The sequence below is a fragment of the Opisthocomus hoazin genome, chromosome 5, assembly GCF_030867145.1.
Source record: "Opisthocomus hoazin isolate bOpiHoa1 chromosome 5, bOpiHoa1.hap1, whole genome shotgun sequence".
Lineage (NCBI taxonomy): Eukaryota > Metazoa > Chordata > Aves > Opisthocomiformes > Opisthocomidae > Opisthocomus > Opisthocomus hoazin.
Window position 1 is genome coordinate 48,375,663 of NC_134418.1, and position 17,920 is coordinate 48,393,582.

General features: G+C 45.4%; 1 protein-coding gene across 2 annotated transcripts in view; it reads right to left on the reverse strand.

Annotated features, from left to right (window-relative positions):
• Window positions 1-9,638: 9,638 nt before the first annotated feature.
• CDS1 (CDP-diacylglycerol synthase 1) overlaps window positions 9,639-17,920 on the reverse strand; it is a 43,913-nt gene continuing 35,631 nt past the window's right edge. Inside the window, exons 11-13 of one of the 2 annotated variants that reach the window (XM_075421130.1) lie at window positions 15,656-15,775; window positions 13,568-13,671; window positions 9,639-12,403 (exon numbers count right to left, since the gene is read on the reverse strand). In XM_075421130.1, coding sequence (XP_075277245.1) covers window positions 12,274-12,403; window positions 13,568-13,671; window positions 15,656-15,775 — 354 coding nt within the window. In that variant the 3' untranslated portion in view covers window positions 9,639-12,273. The remainder of the gene's footprint in view (window positions 12,404-13,567; window positions 13,672-15,655; window positions 15,776-17,920) is intronic. The other variant, XM_075421131.1, reaches the window with a different exon arrangement.

Here is a 17,920-nt window from a genome sequence, read left to right on the forward strand (position 1 = left end):
GCAGTTCCTGTCAGCACATCCCCTTTCACTGGTCTTTTCACACCTCTTCCTTTGCTTAAGCAAGGCAGAAACCTTGTGGGCAATGACAAAAATGTAATGGCAAAAAAAACTGTGTGAAACCTTGTCCTCTTCGGATCTCAGGGTCAAAAGACAGCTACACAAGTAACAGATTTTTCATAGTCAACATGTGTTGTACTGACAGCAAAAGTTGAGTGAGGGTCCTGGGGCTAGCAGTCAGTGGCTCCAGCACGGTGTGTGGGAGAAAGGCGTGAGGAAGAGACATTGCAGTAGTGATAGAAATGTCAGTCTAAGGATACCAGCTAATGCACAGATTGTCAGCATCACCTTTTTTCAGATCATGGAATCGGATCGTAATGCTCACTAGCTTTCAGTGGATTACTGTGCACTGCTGAGTCAGGGTTTTCAGAACATTGTCTGCTTTAATGGCATACCGTGTTGTCTTGGGTTTTTCCTGAAGCCCACACCCAGAAAAAATAAATGATAGCAGGACATGCTGTTGCAAACTGGTTCAGTCTTAACTCTTAACTCAAGGTAATAAATCAGGAAGAAAATGTGGTGTAAAATAAAATCACAAGTTACTCATGGCAAGCTTTGCAATGGGCAATACCAAGCATCAGCTAGAGTACTCCTTCCTGTGCTCTGCAATTCAGCTGTATGGTCAGCTAGCTGACCGTGTCATGCTTGCTCCAGTTGATATTAAGAGGAAACTGGCTAGGATGACAGATGCCACAACTCTCCAGACTCTTACAGCTTCTCTATTTTTAAGCTAGTTACATGGGGCGGGGAGTTCCATCAGGGCAATCATAAGCTAAGATTGCCTCAGATAAAGGGCTGTAGCTCTCTTCAGCACTGAGCAGCGAGGCTGCAGCGTCTCTCTTAAGGCCACTCCTTGTTGTGCAGTCCCAGCCCTCAGCGTTTCCATGCCTCCTGGCAGGGGAGGGCCCTGTGGCTGCCTGGAAGCTGCAGTGCTCCACGGAGCTGGCTCACGCACAGCATATTCTCCCTGCTGTTCCCTGATGTTCCCCAGCTACTTGATTTTTGGCTACTGAAACCTCAGGACGCTTCAGTGCAACAAATAATATTTTCTGTGACCATAACACCACCACTTTGCTTACTAGAAATGTGAATTTTGTCATACCCTGATGAGGATGCTGCTAGCCAGGCGGGGAGGTGCTCTCAGCAAGGAGTCAGTGGTCTGGCAGGTGTCTCTGCAGAGCCAGTCCTTCCAGATGTGTCCATTTGCAAGGAGATGGGAGGTGGAGGCTGAAGGGAGGGCATGGAAGAGGAGGAGGAAACAAAAAGGGTGTTTAGGAGCATGGCAGGGCATAGTATTGCTTTCATCAGTCATTGCAGGTGTTACCTGAAGAGGTACCAATTTGTGCCTTGTAAAATCATGGGGAATATTAGTAGAAGGGATTCAATTCCTGAAATCTTCAAATTTACATTTGCAACCTCTGCATTTAATCCTTACAAAGTCAAATATGTCCTTTTCCTGAAAAGTGCAAGCATTTGGGATTACTGACTTGTCACATCCCACCTATGGGGTGGGACAGGGCAACTAAAGTTCTGTAGGTCCCCTCAAGCTAAATTAAGGTGAAATGACACCAAACAATCAATTAAATGTTTTATTTATAACAGACGTAACTTGAACTTGGAAAATGTAGAAAGCATTAGCAATGTGGGTTCTTAGAAACATCTGTGAGAGAGAGCAGAAAGGAGAGAGAAGACAAGAAGAGAGGAAGGTACCACCACCCTACAGTCCCACAATGATGACAGATGTGACAACTCTCTGGTGGTGGGCACACGCTCAGCTCTTTGCAGGTCTTTTATAGTCCAGACTCTGCCCTCAGTCCCACCTCTTGAGGACTTATATGGTGCTTGTTCCAGAAGGTTCGTGACCTTCTGGTCAGGCCCATCAGAAGGCGGAGCTGCGCACCCTGCGACCGGCCATCTTGTCCTGTGTTGCCCACCCCCTCGTTTGCAGCCCACTGGCACTGGGCAGACCTTCACTGTGGGTGAGTGCGGCCCTGTCCCCGCTGTTGCAGCTCTAGCTGCAGGGTGGTGAAGGGGGGGGATGCTGGACCAGCTTTGGGCCACACGCTGCGGTGGGTGTTTAAAGGGTGGCTGCAGGGCTGAGGCGGCTGTTTTACCACAGTGTTTGAGGCATTAACACCCATTAACTCTTCCAGTCTCTCATGAAACTTCATAAATGTCCCACTGTGTGAACATGAGCAGCGGTTTGAGAAGCAGGCCACTGAAGCCTCGGTGCCGGCGCAGTGAAGGCGCTGGTTGTTGGCCTCCCCTCACAGCTCTGGCCCTCCTGCTGTGGTGTCTCTCACCGAAGCTACTTCCATGGTCTGGGCTTGACAGTTGTTTTTCCAAACTGACCACATTACTGTTTTAGCCGAGTTGGCAGTCCTGTCCTATCTGATCACATCCCTTCCCATCCAGTACCTTCCTCTTTGTAACAGCCTTCTAGTAATTTCTCTTGCATGTCATGTTTCAAGTCATCCCTTCCCCAGAATGATGCTGTTGGGGTGATCCAGACATCCCTTCTAGGCTGCATGTTTAAACCTTACTCTGATGGTTCTGTTCCCTTGACAAATGCTCGATCTTGTCGGTGTGTTTCTTGTAGTACCATGCTTCAGCATGGACTGGCCACTCCACATGAGCTGAGTAGAGTGAAGGGTTCTTTTCTGCCTCCTGTGCATTCCCTCCTGCACCTAAAAGCCAGGCAGCCTGCTCCAGCTGAAGCAACTAAAACAAAATAAAAAGCAAAAACCAGTACCAGAACATGGCCTACCAACAGCGAGCTTGTGATCCCACTGGCCCTCAGAAAAAGAGCAGGAGAGGCTGTTATATGCCACCTACACCTGTGTAAGTGTGGCTCCTTCTCCTTGATGAACTTGATGACTTTTGCACTGTGCCTGGGTGCTGGCAGCCCCTGCTGTGCTTGTGTCGCTTTGCAGATGCAGTGATACTGTACTCCTCTGCCACCCTGCCGTCACCAAGCCTGGTCTTGGCCCGCTGCTGTGAAACGTGCCTGGCCACAAGGCTCTTCCTCCCATAGAGACTCCTGCCTCGGCAGGCCAGAGCACGAGCTGCAAGCCCAGTGGCAGCACTCAGGTGGGGATCCCGAGGCAGGTTGGGGGGGACAGCGGGGGACCCTTTAGTGGCATGCTTGGCCCTGCTGGCAGGAGCTGAGCCCAGGCACGACTGTAGATCCTGCTGCTCCTCATCAATGCTTGGTGAAACGCTTGTGGAAAAAGTAAAGTCTGTTTCTTTGGACTATGCAGTCTGCTTTGGACTATGTGGTCTGCTTTGTTGCCTCTTTTAAGGCAAAAAAAAGTTCAGTGGGAGTGATGTCCATGTATGGCAGAGGCAGCGCTGGCAGCAAATCTGTGCAGTTGGGTGCACAAAGCAAGGCTGTTTGCAGTTGACACACAATTGTTATTTAGCCTGACCCTGTTAGGGATGTTTGAGTCTTACAAACAGAGCCTAAAAGGGGAGGCCAACACTTTGGTGGGAAAATGAAGGTCAACAATAAAAATGGCTGTACTTGGTCTGACCGAAGGTTCATCTGAGTGTCCTGTATCTGACACTGACCATAAGCAGATGGCAACAAAAGCATAAGGTCAGAGCAGTTATTCAGGATACTCCAAGTATTCTTTTGGCCTTTGTCCTGAGTTCGGCCAGGACAGGGTTAATTTTCACAAGAAGCCAGGAGGGGACACAGCCGGGCGGGCTGACCCAAACTGGCCAAGCAAACTGGGTAGTCGATACCCTGTGCTGTCATGCTGGGTGCTGAGGGGGGGAGCTGGCCGGGCTGGAGGGGAAGGTTAGTCGCAGCTGGGGAGCACACTGAGCATGGGGCGGTGAGAGACAGCGGCTCTGTGTATTCCCTTGCTTTTGTATATTCTTCTTATCAGTATTGTTGTTATTGTTCGCTTCCTTTTTCACCCTGTTAAACTGTCCTTATCCCAACCAACGAGTTTTGCCTTTTCCTTCCCGTTCTCCTCCCCACCCCAGCGGGGGGAGGGGCAATAGAATGACCACCTGGTCCTTTGCTGCCGGCTGGGGCCAAACCATGACAGCCTCCCATAATTTTCAGCTCATCCTGGGCCACATACCGGTGTTCTCTATTTAACAAACCTCAGTGTTGAGACTTGTCTCAAACCCATGTAAATATTATGCATCCAGAAGATCCTTTGGCAAGAAGTCCTGGAGGTTTGCTGTCATTTGGCTGAGAAGCCATTGCCTGGAGAGCCATTGTGCCTTGAGAGACTTGCTGCCTGGCCATGCAGCATGGAAACCCTGGTTCACATCTGCTCAGCCCAAGCCATCCCCTCTCACTCTCTGCACTGCCCAGGTGCCTCCCTATGTCGCAGGGCTCAGCCTCTCCTCCCCACCACAGTGTATTGCCTGGTACAGAGGGGCAGAAAGCACAAGGGGACGCGGTCTGCCCACTGGTTACCTTCTGTTGCCACCCACGCACTGAATGAACTCATTGTTCAGGGTTTCACTCCAGCCCTGGCAGGGATTTGCTCTGGAATGGCAGCTCCCCCCCTCCTCCATCTTCTGCTTGTGTGTCTCAAAGTGGGTCTCTCTGGCTGTGTTCAAGACAAAATAAACATGTTTTTCTCCTCCAGTATGTGAAAACCAAGTTGACTTGTGCTGTGTATTCTACAAGCAACCCAGGTGCAACGATTCCAGAAAAAAAAGAAGCTTATGCTCCTTGATTAGGAGCCTGAGGTCCAGCCGGGTTTAGAGCCTCGTAACTTACCCAGGTGGGGGTTTAGGAAGACGTGTACAGAGAGGAAGCCCTGACCCCTCCAGTGACCCAGCACAGGTGGGCAGCTCATGACCAGATCCACATTGACACAAGGCTTCTGCAAGACAGAGAGTGAGAAGGATCAAGCCTCCCCCACCAGGCCTTAAATGTTCTGGGGCAGATATCTGAGAAAACCAGACAGCAGGCAGGATGCTGTGTGCTGGGCTCAGGTATAATTCAGGTGGACTGAAATGTGGTAGATGAAATACCTTAAAGCATCGCTGGTGCCAGTTGTGCAGGGGTTGAAAGTTAGCCTGCAGGCTATTGTACAAAGAGAAGGTTGTGCACAATTATGCACAATTAGATGAAATGCAGACATGTTGGTTTTCAAATTTATTTTCTTCTTCAGAACAAATACGAGTCAGCTGTCCAGAGGCTTCGCTGCATCTTGGTTGCTGCAGGAAGAAAGGACCTAGCCTGTAGTTTCACAGAGCTTCCATCTAAGTCAGACACTTGTTTTGGTGCAGCTGGACGTGGCACAGCATGGAGTCTGCAGAGCTTGGGATAGCCTACATTTGGTGGGTAGGGTAGTCTGTCGCACGAGAAACAAGGTCAAAGTACACAGAGCTACACATGCCCTTCAAGTACATACAAACCCCAATGATTAGCCACAGTTATGTAGTTAATATAACCCACTATTGGGCAATTAGAACTCTCGCTATGTTTTCTTTAGAGGTGTGCACAAGTACTGCCAGATAGCACAAGTATTTAATTTCCTGTAATCAAAGAGCAGGGTCCTAATAGCAGAAGTGAAAACCTGTCCTCTTGCTCTGAAAGCTGCATGTGGGATTAGCTCAAAACTTGAGTCCCTGCTGAGCTGGAGGCAGCTGGCCTGGTTGCTTTGCATGGGAGCAGCAACCACTTGAGGAAGCAAATGGCTGCTATTGGACCTCAACTTTGGCAGGTGCAAGTGAACTACTGGCAATTAAGTGGGGCTGAAGCTTTATAACTTGACTTCCTTAAGAGAATATGTTGCTTTTTCATACTTGCTTGCAAAGGATATGTCTGTGCTAATGAAATCCTAAGAATAGCAGTCTTTCTCACCCATTCCTTTAGAGATCAAAATGTGTCCCTGTAATTCAAAGAACAAGCATTAGTATTAGGAAGTCAGGGTGTGATATGTATGCAAGGAACAAATCGTAGTGTCTACAGTATTCGGTGGCACATTAATGGTGGGCTTGGTAGTGTTAGATTAATGGTTGGACTCAACCTAAATGATTCTATGATTCTCTGATTCTATGTTTATGAGTGACAATTACATTACTGCCAGCTTCTGGAATCCTGTCAGATACAGGACTTAGATGTAAGTTTCTGCAAACTGAAATTGCTAAACCATGGAATTGAATATCCATTTTATAATTAAGAAACTATTTGCAAGAGAAAGAGCAATTGTACCTTAGCTATGTGCAGGTTCTAGTACAAGCTGGACAAAGGGACTGTGCAATGTGGCTTAAATGTTATGCAGGACAATTCATAGAATCATAGAATGGTAAGGGTTGGAAAAGACCTGAAAGATCACCTGGTTCCAACCCCCCTGCCATGAGCAGGGACATCTTCCACTACACCAGGTTGCTCAGAGCTCCATCCAACCTGGCCTTGAAAACTTCCAGGGAGGGCGCAGCCACAACTTCTCTGGGCAACCTGTTCCAGTGTTTCACCACCCTCATGGTGAAGAATTTCTTCCTAATATCTAATCTAAATCTGCCCTCTTTTAGTTTACAGCCATTCCCCCTTGTCCTATCACTACACACTCTTGTGAAGAGCCCCTCTTCATCCTTCCTGTAGGTCCCCTTCAGGTTCTGGAAGGCTGCTATAAGGTCACCCCAGAGCCTTCTCTTCTCCAGGCTGAACAGCCCCAACTCCCTCAGCCTGTCCTCGTAGGAGAGGTACTCCAGCCCTCTGATCATCTTCATGGCCCTCCTCTGGACCCGCTCCAACACCTCCCTGTCCTTCCTGTACTGGGGGCTCCAGAGCTGGACGCAGTACTCCAGGTGGCGTCTCACGAGAGCAGAGTAAAGGGGCAGAATCACCTCCCTCGACCTGCTGGCCACACTTCTCTTGATGCAGCCCAGGATGCAGTTGGCTTTCTGGGCTGCAAGCACACATTGCCAGCTCATGTTGAGCTTCTCATCCACCAGTAACCCCAAGTCCTTCTCCTCAGGGCTGCCCTCAATCCACTCTCCACCCAGCCTGTACTTGTGTTTGGGATTGCCCTGACCCACGTGCAGGACCTTGCACTTGGCCTTGTTGAACTTCCTGCGGTTCACTCAGGCCCACCTCTCCAGCCTGTCTAGGTCCCTCTGAACAGCATTCCTTCCCTCCAGTGCGTCAACCACACCACACAGCTTGGCGTCGTCAGCAAACTTGCTGAGGGTGCACTCAGTCCCACTGTCCATGTCGCCAACAAAGATATTGAACAGCTTCGGCCCCAGTACCAACCCATCTGTCAAATCCTTGTCTCTCCAATTTAGAGACAAGGACATGCAGGACAGTGTTGAATGCCTTGCACAAGCCCAGGCAGACGATGTCAGTTGCCCGGCCTCTGTCCAGCAACGCTGTAACCCCATCACAGAAGGATACGAAGTTGGTCAGACACAATTTGCCCTTGGGGAAGCCACGATGGCTGTCCCCAGTCACCTCCTTGTTATCCATGTGCCTTAGCATGGCTTCGAGGAGGATCTGCTCCATCATCGTGTTAGGCACAGAGGTGAGTCTGACTGGCCTGTAGTTCCCCAGGTCTTCCTTTTTTCCCTTTTTAAAAATGGGGGTGATGTTGCCCCTTCTCCAGTCAGTGGGGATCTCCCCAGACCACCACGGCCTCTCAAGGATTACTTTCGCTGTCAGGCCAGTCCACTGCTACGCTGGTATCCCTGAAAGCAGCTCCTTCCAACTCTCTCAGCGAGCATGCCTTTAAAGGGTTTTGTCTTTGAAGATAAAAATTTCTTGTTTCTCTGCAAGCAGCAGTCCAAAACATTATCTGTCTAGCAGAAGAAAACTCACCGCTAACTTTGCCCTTCCCTTCCTCAGAAGAGCATCAGGAATTGGATGCAAGCCATGGGAAAGCTCCCTCTGTACTTCTCCAGTAGTTTCCTGAATTCCAAGATGCACATCACAGACATGATTTGTTGATGGTGAGTGTTTAACAGATGTTACAGTCTTCTTTGTAATTTAGAAACAAGATGCATTTGTTACTGGGCTTGTCTGAGGCTGCAGGAAGTGAAGGGCCTCGGATGCAAGACTTAAAAGGGAAGGAACAGGAAAGCAGGGGAGAGGCCAGCTGCTGCCCCATCATCCCCACGCACAGTGGATACTGACCGGCCTGTGTCAGCAGCACCAGGAATAACAAATGGGAAGTGAGGTTGCAAAACAAGAAAATTTCAGAACCCCTGACACCAAGTAAATGGAAAGATTACTCGTTTCCAGAGGCAGAGTGTGGCAGGGTGGGAAAAGGAGTCACTGAGTCCTCCCAGAGCAGGAGCTTTAGTCTTGGCATTGCTGCACCCTCCCCTCTCTGCCACTTTTTTGCAGATACCTGGAGTGGAAGCAAGAGGGACCAGTGGTGGCCAGGAGCAGCAGTGCTATCCTTGTGACACAGTGCGGGCCAGAGGAAGTCCGACTGGGCCATCCCAGGAAGCGTCCCTGCTGGTACCGTAAGTCAGCAAAAACAAAGACTCTCTAAAACTCGTTTTGGAAATTTATAAAGCAAGCATTTTTTGTTACAGCACCAGATGCATGGGGGATATTTCCTCCTAGCACGCACACCACGTATCGAAGCAGGCATTCCTTTATTCGGTTTCTTATCAACAAGTTTCAGCCCATGGGGCAGTCCCACGCTGCTGACTGGTTACATCATCCACATGACACTTGGTCAGCATTTTCACACTGCCCGTGTTCAGTGAGGAAGGGTCTGGGGGTCTCTCCCCCAGGGGGTGTGACTTTCAGTATTATAATATATTACAGTGAAGGATAGGTTAACCTCGGACATCACTTCTTTCCCAAAACCGGCTAAAACCAACCAGGAGTTCACAAGCATGCTTCTCGGAGTATTCTTATCTCCTTCAAGGACAGTTCCTTTGATTTAAAGGCTCCTTTTGTTCATCTTCTTGGCAGCTTGAAGGCAAAGGTTTCGAACACATTCCTAAATAAGCAACAAAGTCCTGCTATTCTGACTATACTAAGGCCTTCACGATAACACTATGCACGGAGCCCGCCCATTGAGCAAGCGCTGCACTCGCAGCGGCACTTCTGGTTGTTTGGTGTAGCCCAAGTGAGTGGCCTTTCTTACTGGTTCTGAACCACAGGGAGAATGACGAGAGCCAGGATCCGGCCTTGATGCCTGTTGCAGCCTCTGCCAGCCTCTCACTGGTGTGCCATAGAGGCCGCAGGCAGCAGTATTTCCTACAAGGTGGAAAGTAATTGCAAAGAGCAATGAAAGGGTTGCTTTTCCATTCTGTCAGCTCCAGGCAACTGCAGCAGCCACGCTGCATTGTGCACTGTGCACCATCCCTTTGGGGGGAAGAGCACATGATGTTGAAGGGAGCACCTTTGGGAAAAGATGACTAGTTTGCATGTCTTTGGAGATGAGGCACGTTGTACAAGTTGCTTGCAGCAGTAGTCAAGCATGGCCTGAAGTCTTGAGGAGCAAAAGGTAGGAAATTAGTAGCTGGCTTTGCTATTAAGGGCACAACTTTAGGGAATAATGTAAAGGAATATAAACTCTCCTTAAGAAATCTCCACCCACTGTGCATGCTATAGGAAATACAAGACAGGAGGATTTCTGTCCCAGTTTTATGGTTTTATTTTTTTTTTACAATGCCTGCTTCAATGAAAGATTGAAACAGTCAAACTAAACCAGACATTTTATGCCATTTACAATATTTACATAATATACATTTTTTTTGCTCAACGGGTAATTATAGCAACTTGGAACAAAAGTGCAAGTGAAAAGAACCACTGGTGTAAAAAGTTTAACTTTCCTGTTGATCACATTGCAATGCTTGCACTAACAGAAGTAACAAGTGGGGTAAGTGCACTTCGTAGTAAGCAAGCATAGTTGTCACTTCACAGTGACAGGTGCTGCTGAGCTTCATTTATACCACGCCTAAGCCAGCAGGAAGCTATTACTCTGTCCAGAAAATTCATGAGTGAGTTCACAAGTGATCCCTTCTTCATTTTAACACTGAGCAGCAGAATCGCAGTGTTGAACATTCCATTGTGCAAATAGATAGCAATTAATTTCAAATGCTCTGTTGTATTAAATGCTAAAATATATTTAACTTCTTTATTATACATGCTATAAAATTACACTACAAAGTTGAAGTTTCTGAAGTAACAATTACCTTTCTCTATATACATATTCTATACATAATTTTTTAATTTTTAAATTTTTAATATTTTTTTTAAATACCCAGCATACAGATATACCAGCTCCAGTATGGCTGTTTTTTCATAAGCATCTACCAAAGTCCTGCACATAACCAAAGCCTCATCTAAAAGTTAGTTTTCTAGGTATGCTACTTTGGTTGCCCTCTCATTTTCCCTTCCCTTCTTTTTAAAGCACCTTTCCACATGTCATATTCCCTGGCTGTGCTACCTTTGAACCTCAGGATATGCTGCCCTTCCAGTGGAAGGGCTGAAATTTAGTCCCTTCCAATTAATAAACCAAGTAATTGGCATGGCCACTGATGGAGAAGTAGCAGGCGACATTTTTCACCTCTTGGAGTGTTCCTTCCATACAGTACTGCAATCTGCAGGTCAGACGTAACCTAATTCTGTCAAATACCTGACATCAACAGGAATTACTTCAGACCTGTATTTCATTTCACAGCCATGTATAGGGGTGCTTTTCCATACCCAAGCTGTACACGTGCTGTCATGGCCTAAGTGCAAAACAGAGTGCATGGTCTCAGTTGCATGGTGTCCAACAAAAAACACTCTGAGTTTCACAGATACAGCTTATCACCCACCCTAGTGATTTTCTCCACGGTTTTATCCTGAAGTAGCACCAATCGTTTAAAATTTTCACCTCACATATACATACACCTTTTAATATTCTATACGCACACACATATATGTGGCATCAGTACGTTCACCTCAGGAGAAACTTATTTACAATTAGTTGGAAAAATCAAATGTATTAAGTATTAAATGTATGAAGTTACAGTATACCAAAATAAAATTGGCATTTGTGCTTTCTGTTTTTACAGGAGTAATTTTTGTCATTTAAAAAAAATTTATATTTTTATTTGTGTCAAGACATGTCACATGATGAAGAAAGTTAAAAAACAGCTAGGACTGAGAATTACAGAGCATCAGCTTTCCTCATATGCCCCACTAAGTCTACGAATAGCTGCTTTTTATAAAAATTCTCCATTCAAACACCTATGTGGTTACCCAAGCTTGCCTGAAGATCTTCTCAATAAATAACACACATCAGAAGAACCATGCATCCTGTCTTACACTGTGCACATTTATGAGACAAAAGTTTCTGCCTGCACTGAGTAACACGTTAATAAAACAGCATTTCAACTTCACTTACTACTCAGGACCTCGAAGTGCTTTTAAAAAGAAGGAAATACTCCCATTCTACATGGTAGTTAAGAGGCACAAGGAATAAGGCTTGAATTACTGTCTTCAGACACTGGCCAGGCTGTGGAAAATAAGAGCTTAAACTCCAGATTCTCCCCAGTCTGTTTACTGTGTTGGAGAATCCCATTTGCTCAGGTAATCTCTACTCTTGGATGCTTCTTATTATCTGTTATAACAAAAAAAAATAGCAGCTCCACAGCCCAAACAGTTCAGCTATAATTTTGTAAAGGTACTTTTCTCTTCAAAGCATGGGATAGTTTCATAAGAAAGCTGTTTAATTAAAAGCAGAGCTAAGTTTAACCTTCATAGTGATTTATAGAAGTAGTCTGATACAGCAGGCTGTAAGTACCTCTTTGACTGGACTAACAAGTATTTTCTGGCCAATTGGAATTTCAGCACTGGGCTACATAAAAGTGACCGCCTGCCTCATCTATTTACGCTTCAGTAACCACTGGAGACCAAAAATGTATTGCTAAGATAGACAAGATTAAATAAGTCATTAAAAACTAACAATAAATTTTACTTTTTCTTTTTTTTTTTAATACAAAGACTGTCAGGCTGGGTGCTAAAGGAAGACTGCTGCCATCCACTTCAGGAACTAAAATATACAGCATGTGTACTGTTACTTTGCAAGCATTTAAATTATTTCAGGAGTAAGAGATCTTCTGTGTCCTAACAGGAAATCACAGCATTCACATTCATTTCAGGAAACATTCACCTTTTCCAGACCACAAACCACTCTCCCTTTAGCTATTATTTATGTGCACATTTGCAAAGCTTTTCCACAGGCTTCTTGTAAACAGAGGTTTCTTCTAGTCCGCTGTTTTAACAAACTACCCTCTCACAGATGGCTGCAGGATCCCTTTTTCAATGAGGTGAGATTTCAGGGTTTTATACACGCTTAGTTGTTGCTCAGGCTGAAGTATCAGCAGCTGTTTCAGTAATTTGCTGGGATTTGGACCCCTGTCAATTAAAAAAGAAATTCTTTTTGTGAGCAGCAGGTCTAAAGAAACTTTTCAACAGCTTTCCATTTTCCTCTTGCACAAACAATGCCTTCCCTTTTTGGGGGACACTGTTATGGATTTCTCCCAGTCTGTCTCCTCAGGATGCATGGGTGAGCATTACTGGCAAAGCATTCTCCTTAGCTCAATCTGCACAGAAACTAAAAAGCATTTCTGGTATTTTCTGTCAAATTGGGATATTAAGAAGGCTTATGACAAATAAGATTCACTGATTAATCCTTAATCGTAGTAATCAACATTTCATCAACAGATCCTTTTTAGTTTAGTATCTGTTGCCAAATAAGCTGTGTACTATTGAACTAAATGGAAAGTAGGCGAAGTCAGTAAACTGTAAATTAAACCAAGCTTTTTACAGCCTCATTTTTAGCTAGTCACTTATTTACAGTCTGCTTCTCAGACGGGCCAAATACAAGGCAAAGAATGTGTTGCTGATCAGGTATCTAATAGTTATTTAGCCACAGGCATTTACAAAACTATGGGCCTATATCAGTTTGGACACTGACATTGATCCCCCCCCGCCCCAGGAACTAAAATGACTGTAAGAGAATTGTCATTCCTATGGTTTCTTCTTGAAAGCTGGTGTGGTTCAGCGAAGATGAGCAGTATTTTTAAGAAGTTGTCTCCTCTCTTTAACCATAGTGGTTTTATATTAAACAGAAAATCCAAAGTCAAGCAACTGGGAAATACTGGAACTTACAGGAAGAACTGCAGTCTCACAGCCTACAGGCTCTTCAGGAACCACACAGGGAAAGCAGATGTTGCAGCAACCCTCCTGCCCAAAACCCCATCCCCATACCTCCCTGTCATCAGTAAATCCCAGTAAAACTTCTAAGAGGCTGCTACCCAAAACTTTCTGGTACTTAGGGTACACAGGTTACCTTTAACAGCAGTCACAGAAACATTACGGCATAGCTTGAACTTGACACAACTCCTAGGCAGTGACATATGTTTTCTTAATAGTTCTGTATTTGAAATCATTGTGTAAATCAGATTTAGAAACCTGCAATCTGCGCTATGCTAACAGTGCAGAACATAACTTGTATGAAGTAACTATGGTACAGCTCCTATGCAAGCTTAAGTAGTTAATATTGTAAAAAGCCCATACCTTATGAAACTGGTGATATAGACGTGAACGAAAGTAGCCATCAAGTACTGACAATCAAAGCGATCCATTATTCCCCCATGCCCAGGGATTGTGTCTGCAAAATCCTTTTGGGTGTGAAGGACGGGGAGGGGGAAAAAAAAACAACACAAACACCAAACCAAGGTCAAACGATTCTTAGGAAACACACTAACGATCTGTCACTTGACAGCAGCACATTAAGGCTGCAATTAAGCTACAGTTTCACTGCACTGAGCCAAAAGTTAGCAAGAGCCTCCTTTGCTAAAGGAGTTTTTAACTGCAATGATGAGTCAAGGGCTGAGAAGAAAAAGAAGAGATGAAGCAACTTGTTTACAGTATTACACAAGAGGACAGCGGTAGATCGGGTGCAGGTTTGCCAGTACTGAGTACACCTGTGTGCCTCCACATACTTCATTTTGTAGCAAGCCTCTTCAGCTAATGGCTGTCATTTCTTGCCTCTGCAGAATTTAATTCTCCTGTTTAACATTTTTATTGCTTTATCTTCTACTGGTAGCTGCTGTGAAGCGCCTGTTACCGGGGAATATATATTTGCTACAAGAGAAGCAGTAACCTGAGGACTCTTTCCACTGTCTAACACTGGCTTTGCAAGTCAAACTTCCCATTCACCTGCCCTTTTTCTTCCACTGGGTTCTTGATAACCACAGAAAACCATAATGTGTGCATACAATGTAAATATATTTAACAGAATCAAAAAACCCTGTAGTGAAAAAGTTATCATTACATCAAAAAAAAAAATTTCTGATGCAAACAAAGCTTGATACCTTATTGCTCCCCGATCTTGTCTGTAGAATAGCTTTATCAGTCAAACTACCCTTGTACATCCTTTCTGTCACCCACACTCACTTGTGTACTTGCTGGGTGAAAACCCTGACCATAGTCATGTGGGGCAACTGCCAGCAAGTTAAATCAGTCCTGTGCCAGTGCCACTCCAGCCCTCCAGTGCTGGGGAGGCATGGAGTGTCCAGCCTAACCCATGTGCTGCCTTCAGTAACAATTCCACAATATCCCTGTCTTCCCGACAGTCCTTTGGTCACCACTCTCGGGACCAGAAGTATTATAAAAAAAAATCTAATGTTCTACTTTAAGAATAAGTGCTGCTTTTCAGAAGCCCTTTTTTTCCCCAGAAGCCCTTCTTCACACAAACAGTCTTCTGATACCTGGACATACAGGTATGATAGCACACGAGGCTGTAGCTAGCAAAGTGCCGGACAAGCTGCTCGGACCAGCATAAGAAAGAGGAGTAAGTACAAGCACATGTATGGGAGTTCAGCATACACAGAGAGTTTTATATGATTCTGTGCAAAGCACATGCCAAAACTGGTGGACATAGGGGACAACAAGAACAACAACAAGCAACAGGATAAGAATTACAGCAGTCCTACCAAGACATAAAGAAGGCCAGCAGAAAATTTGGGTCTGCCCTCTTCCCATACTCCTGCTGCCACTTAATACCAGCCAGGGATAACACTGCCACAAGCGACAGCGCACACCTTGCAATAAACAGAGGTTAGCACGTCACATCATTTGCCAATGCACACTCCTGTTACAAGGCAGCACCATATTGGCAAAGGCAGCCAAACTTCTGATGATTTGGTGAACCTGACGTGTCAGCATCTGCGTACGACACAAATACTATTGGTGAAACACAGCCAGACACAATCTAAAGGGTAAACCATCGTCAGTGCTTCTTAGGCATCTACAGACTGCCTTTCATGTCAAGTATGTCTCACATCTTCCTTGTCTAAACCACTTCTGCAACATGACTTGGAAGAGTAATTATCAACCAAAATATGAAAACAAATTATTCTTAGATTTCCAACACTAAAGTCACATGTTGATTATGCAAAGTTTTAAGAATAACACACACATATATCTGATAAAACTAAGTACTGCTGCTGGTGCTAAAAAACCAGCTCAAACATCATTGCACCTTAGCAGAAACACTAGGTACTACAACAAACTATTTAAAAGAACCAAACCGAAACCAGCAATTTATCTAATTCAAAGAGGAAACCAAAACAAAACCAGCTCACAGGAATCATTACACACCTTGATTTTGAAAGCTCTTTTAAATCCACTGGCAAAGAATCCTCCAAATGGCCCAATTAATGAGGCAAATGTTGACAGTGCAATGCTGTGCATCTGAAATGGGTACATATTCACTGTTTCCTACAAGAAAAAATAATTAGCACTGTATTTCAATATGTTTGATTGTAGTCATTTTAAGCTTAAACATTTTAAAATGGGGCTATTACAGAGCGAATTTCCACAAAGCTCCAGTTTTCCTGACACAAAGTGATACTGTAAATAGAGGAAAAGTAGACACACTGTAGAAGGCCGCTGAAAAGTCTGGTCATGTGAACAAGATGAAGTATTCAGGGTTCCCAGAGCAGTTAACTTTACCAAATTATGTGGTTTTCAGCCAATTGCTTAGCTGATCGTAAGGAATATAACCACTAATTCCATAACAGAATCACAGAATCACAGAATAGTAGGGGTTGGAAGGGACCTCTGTGGGTCATCTAGTCCAACCCTCCTGCCGAAGCAGGGTCACCTACAGCAAGCTGCACAGGACCTTGTCCAGGCGGGTCTTGAATATCTCCAGAGAAGGAGACTCCACAACCTCCCTGGGCAGCCTGTTCCAGTGCTCCGTCACCCTCAGAGGGAAGAAGTTCTTCCTCATGTTCAGACGGAACTTCCTGTGCCTCAGTTTGTGCCCATTGCCCCTTGTCCTGTCACTGGGCACCACTGAAAAGAGCTTGGCCCCATCCTCCTGACACCCACCCTTCAGATATTTGTAGGCATTTATAAGGTCCCCTCGCAGCCTTCTCTTCTTCAGGCTGAACAAGCCCAGTTCCCTCAACCTCTCCTCGTAGGAGAGATGCTCCAGTCCCCTCATCATCCTTGTAGCCCTCCGCTGCACTCTCTCTAGTAGCTCTTCATCCTTCTTGAACTGGGGAGCCCAGAACTGGACACAGTACTCCAGATGGGGCCTCACCAGGGCAGCGTAGAGGGGAAGGAGAACCTCCCTCGACCTGCTGGCCACACTCTTCTTGATGCACCCCAGGATTCCATTGGCTTTCTTGGCAGCCAGGGCACACTGCTGGCTCATGGTTAACCTGACGTCCACCAGGACACCCAGGTCCCTCTCCGCAGAGTTGCACTCCAGCAGGTCCGTCCCAAGCCTGTACTGGTGCATGAGGTTGCTCCTCCCCAGGTGCAGGACCCTGCATTTGCCTTTGTTGAACCTCATCAGGTTCCTCTCTGTCCAGCTTTCCAGCCTATCCAGGTCACGCTGAATGGCAGCACAGCCTTCTGGTGTATCTACCACACCTCCCAGTTTGGGACTCTCTAGTCTTTCCTGGCTCTGCTTTTCCAGCTCCATTTCCTGTAAAAAAGGAGCTTTCCACAAGCTCTACTGGTATTGCTCTACTAAGTGGCCCAATGCTCTCCACAAACTTGTCACCTTCACGCAATTCACTGTCACTTCTTTCAAGTCCTCTCACAAGGTAGATATGAATTCTGCACTAATCCACCATACTGTCACTTTTGTGTACACAGGGCAATAATGGGAGATGGAAGGTTTACACCCATTAAAACTTGTTGGTTTGCATTTAAACAGATATTGTTCCCCTCAGCCGGGTCACAGACTTCAAATTGTTTTGATCTGTTCAAGTTCTTACAGATAAGAAAGACTTCACTGGCAAGAGGCACCTGTTTTCTTTCCCAACACAGATAAGAAAAAAGGGTGGTTTTTTTTGGTTGGTTGGGGTATTTTGGGTTTGTTGGGGCTTTTGATTTAGGTTTTTTTTGTTCATGTGGGTTTTCTAGGTTTTGAGGTTGGGTTTTGTTTTTTTTTTTGTAACTTAGCTTTGAGCATTTTCAAGTCAATGGTACAAGCTCCAGCCTTTGACAGAACACTATGCTGGCCTCATTCCTCAAAACAGAGCACACCTCACCTGGCAAGTCTCAATAAACACCATCAGTAGCTGAAAAATCCTGTACTTTGTGTTTCTGCTTTGCATCACAGCTGGCCAACACCAATTAACTTCTTGACGACTTTGTGTGGTTATTGTAAGACACCTTTCTTTTAGGCTAAAATAGTCAGTTGGTCAAACAGAAAAGTTTATGAGTTTGAATTATTAAGTCAATTTTGTCGGGAGAACACAAGGCTTGACATCTTTCGACACCAAAAAAAATGTCTTCCAAACATAACATCTAGTCATATTTCTGACAGAGAACATCAGGAATTGAGTAACAGAGGGAAAACAAAACAAAACAAAACAGGCTGTTACCCAAACAAGTAGATTTCCT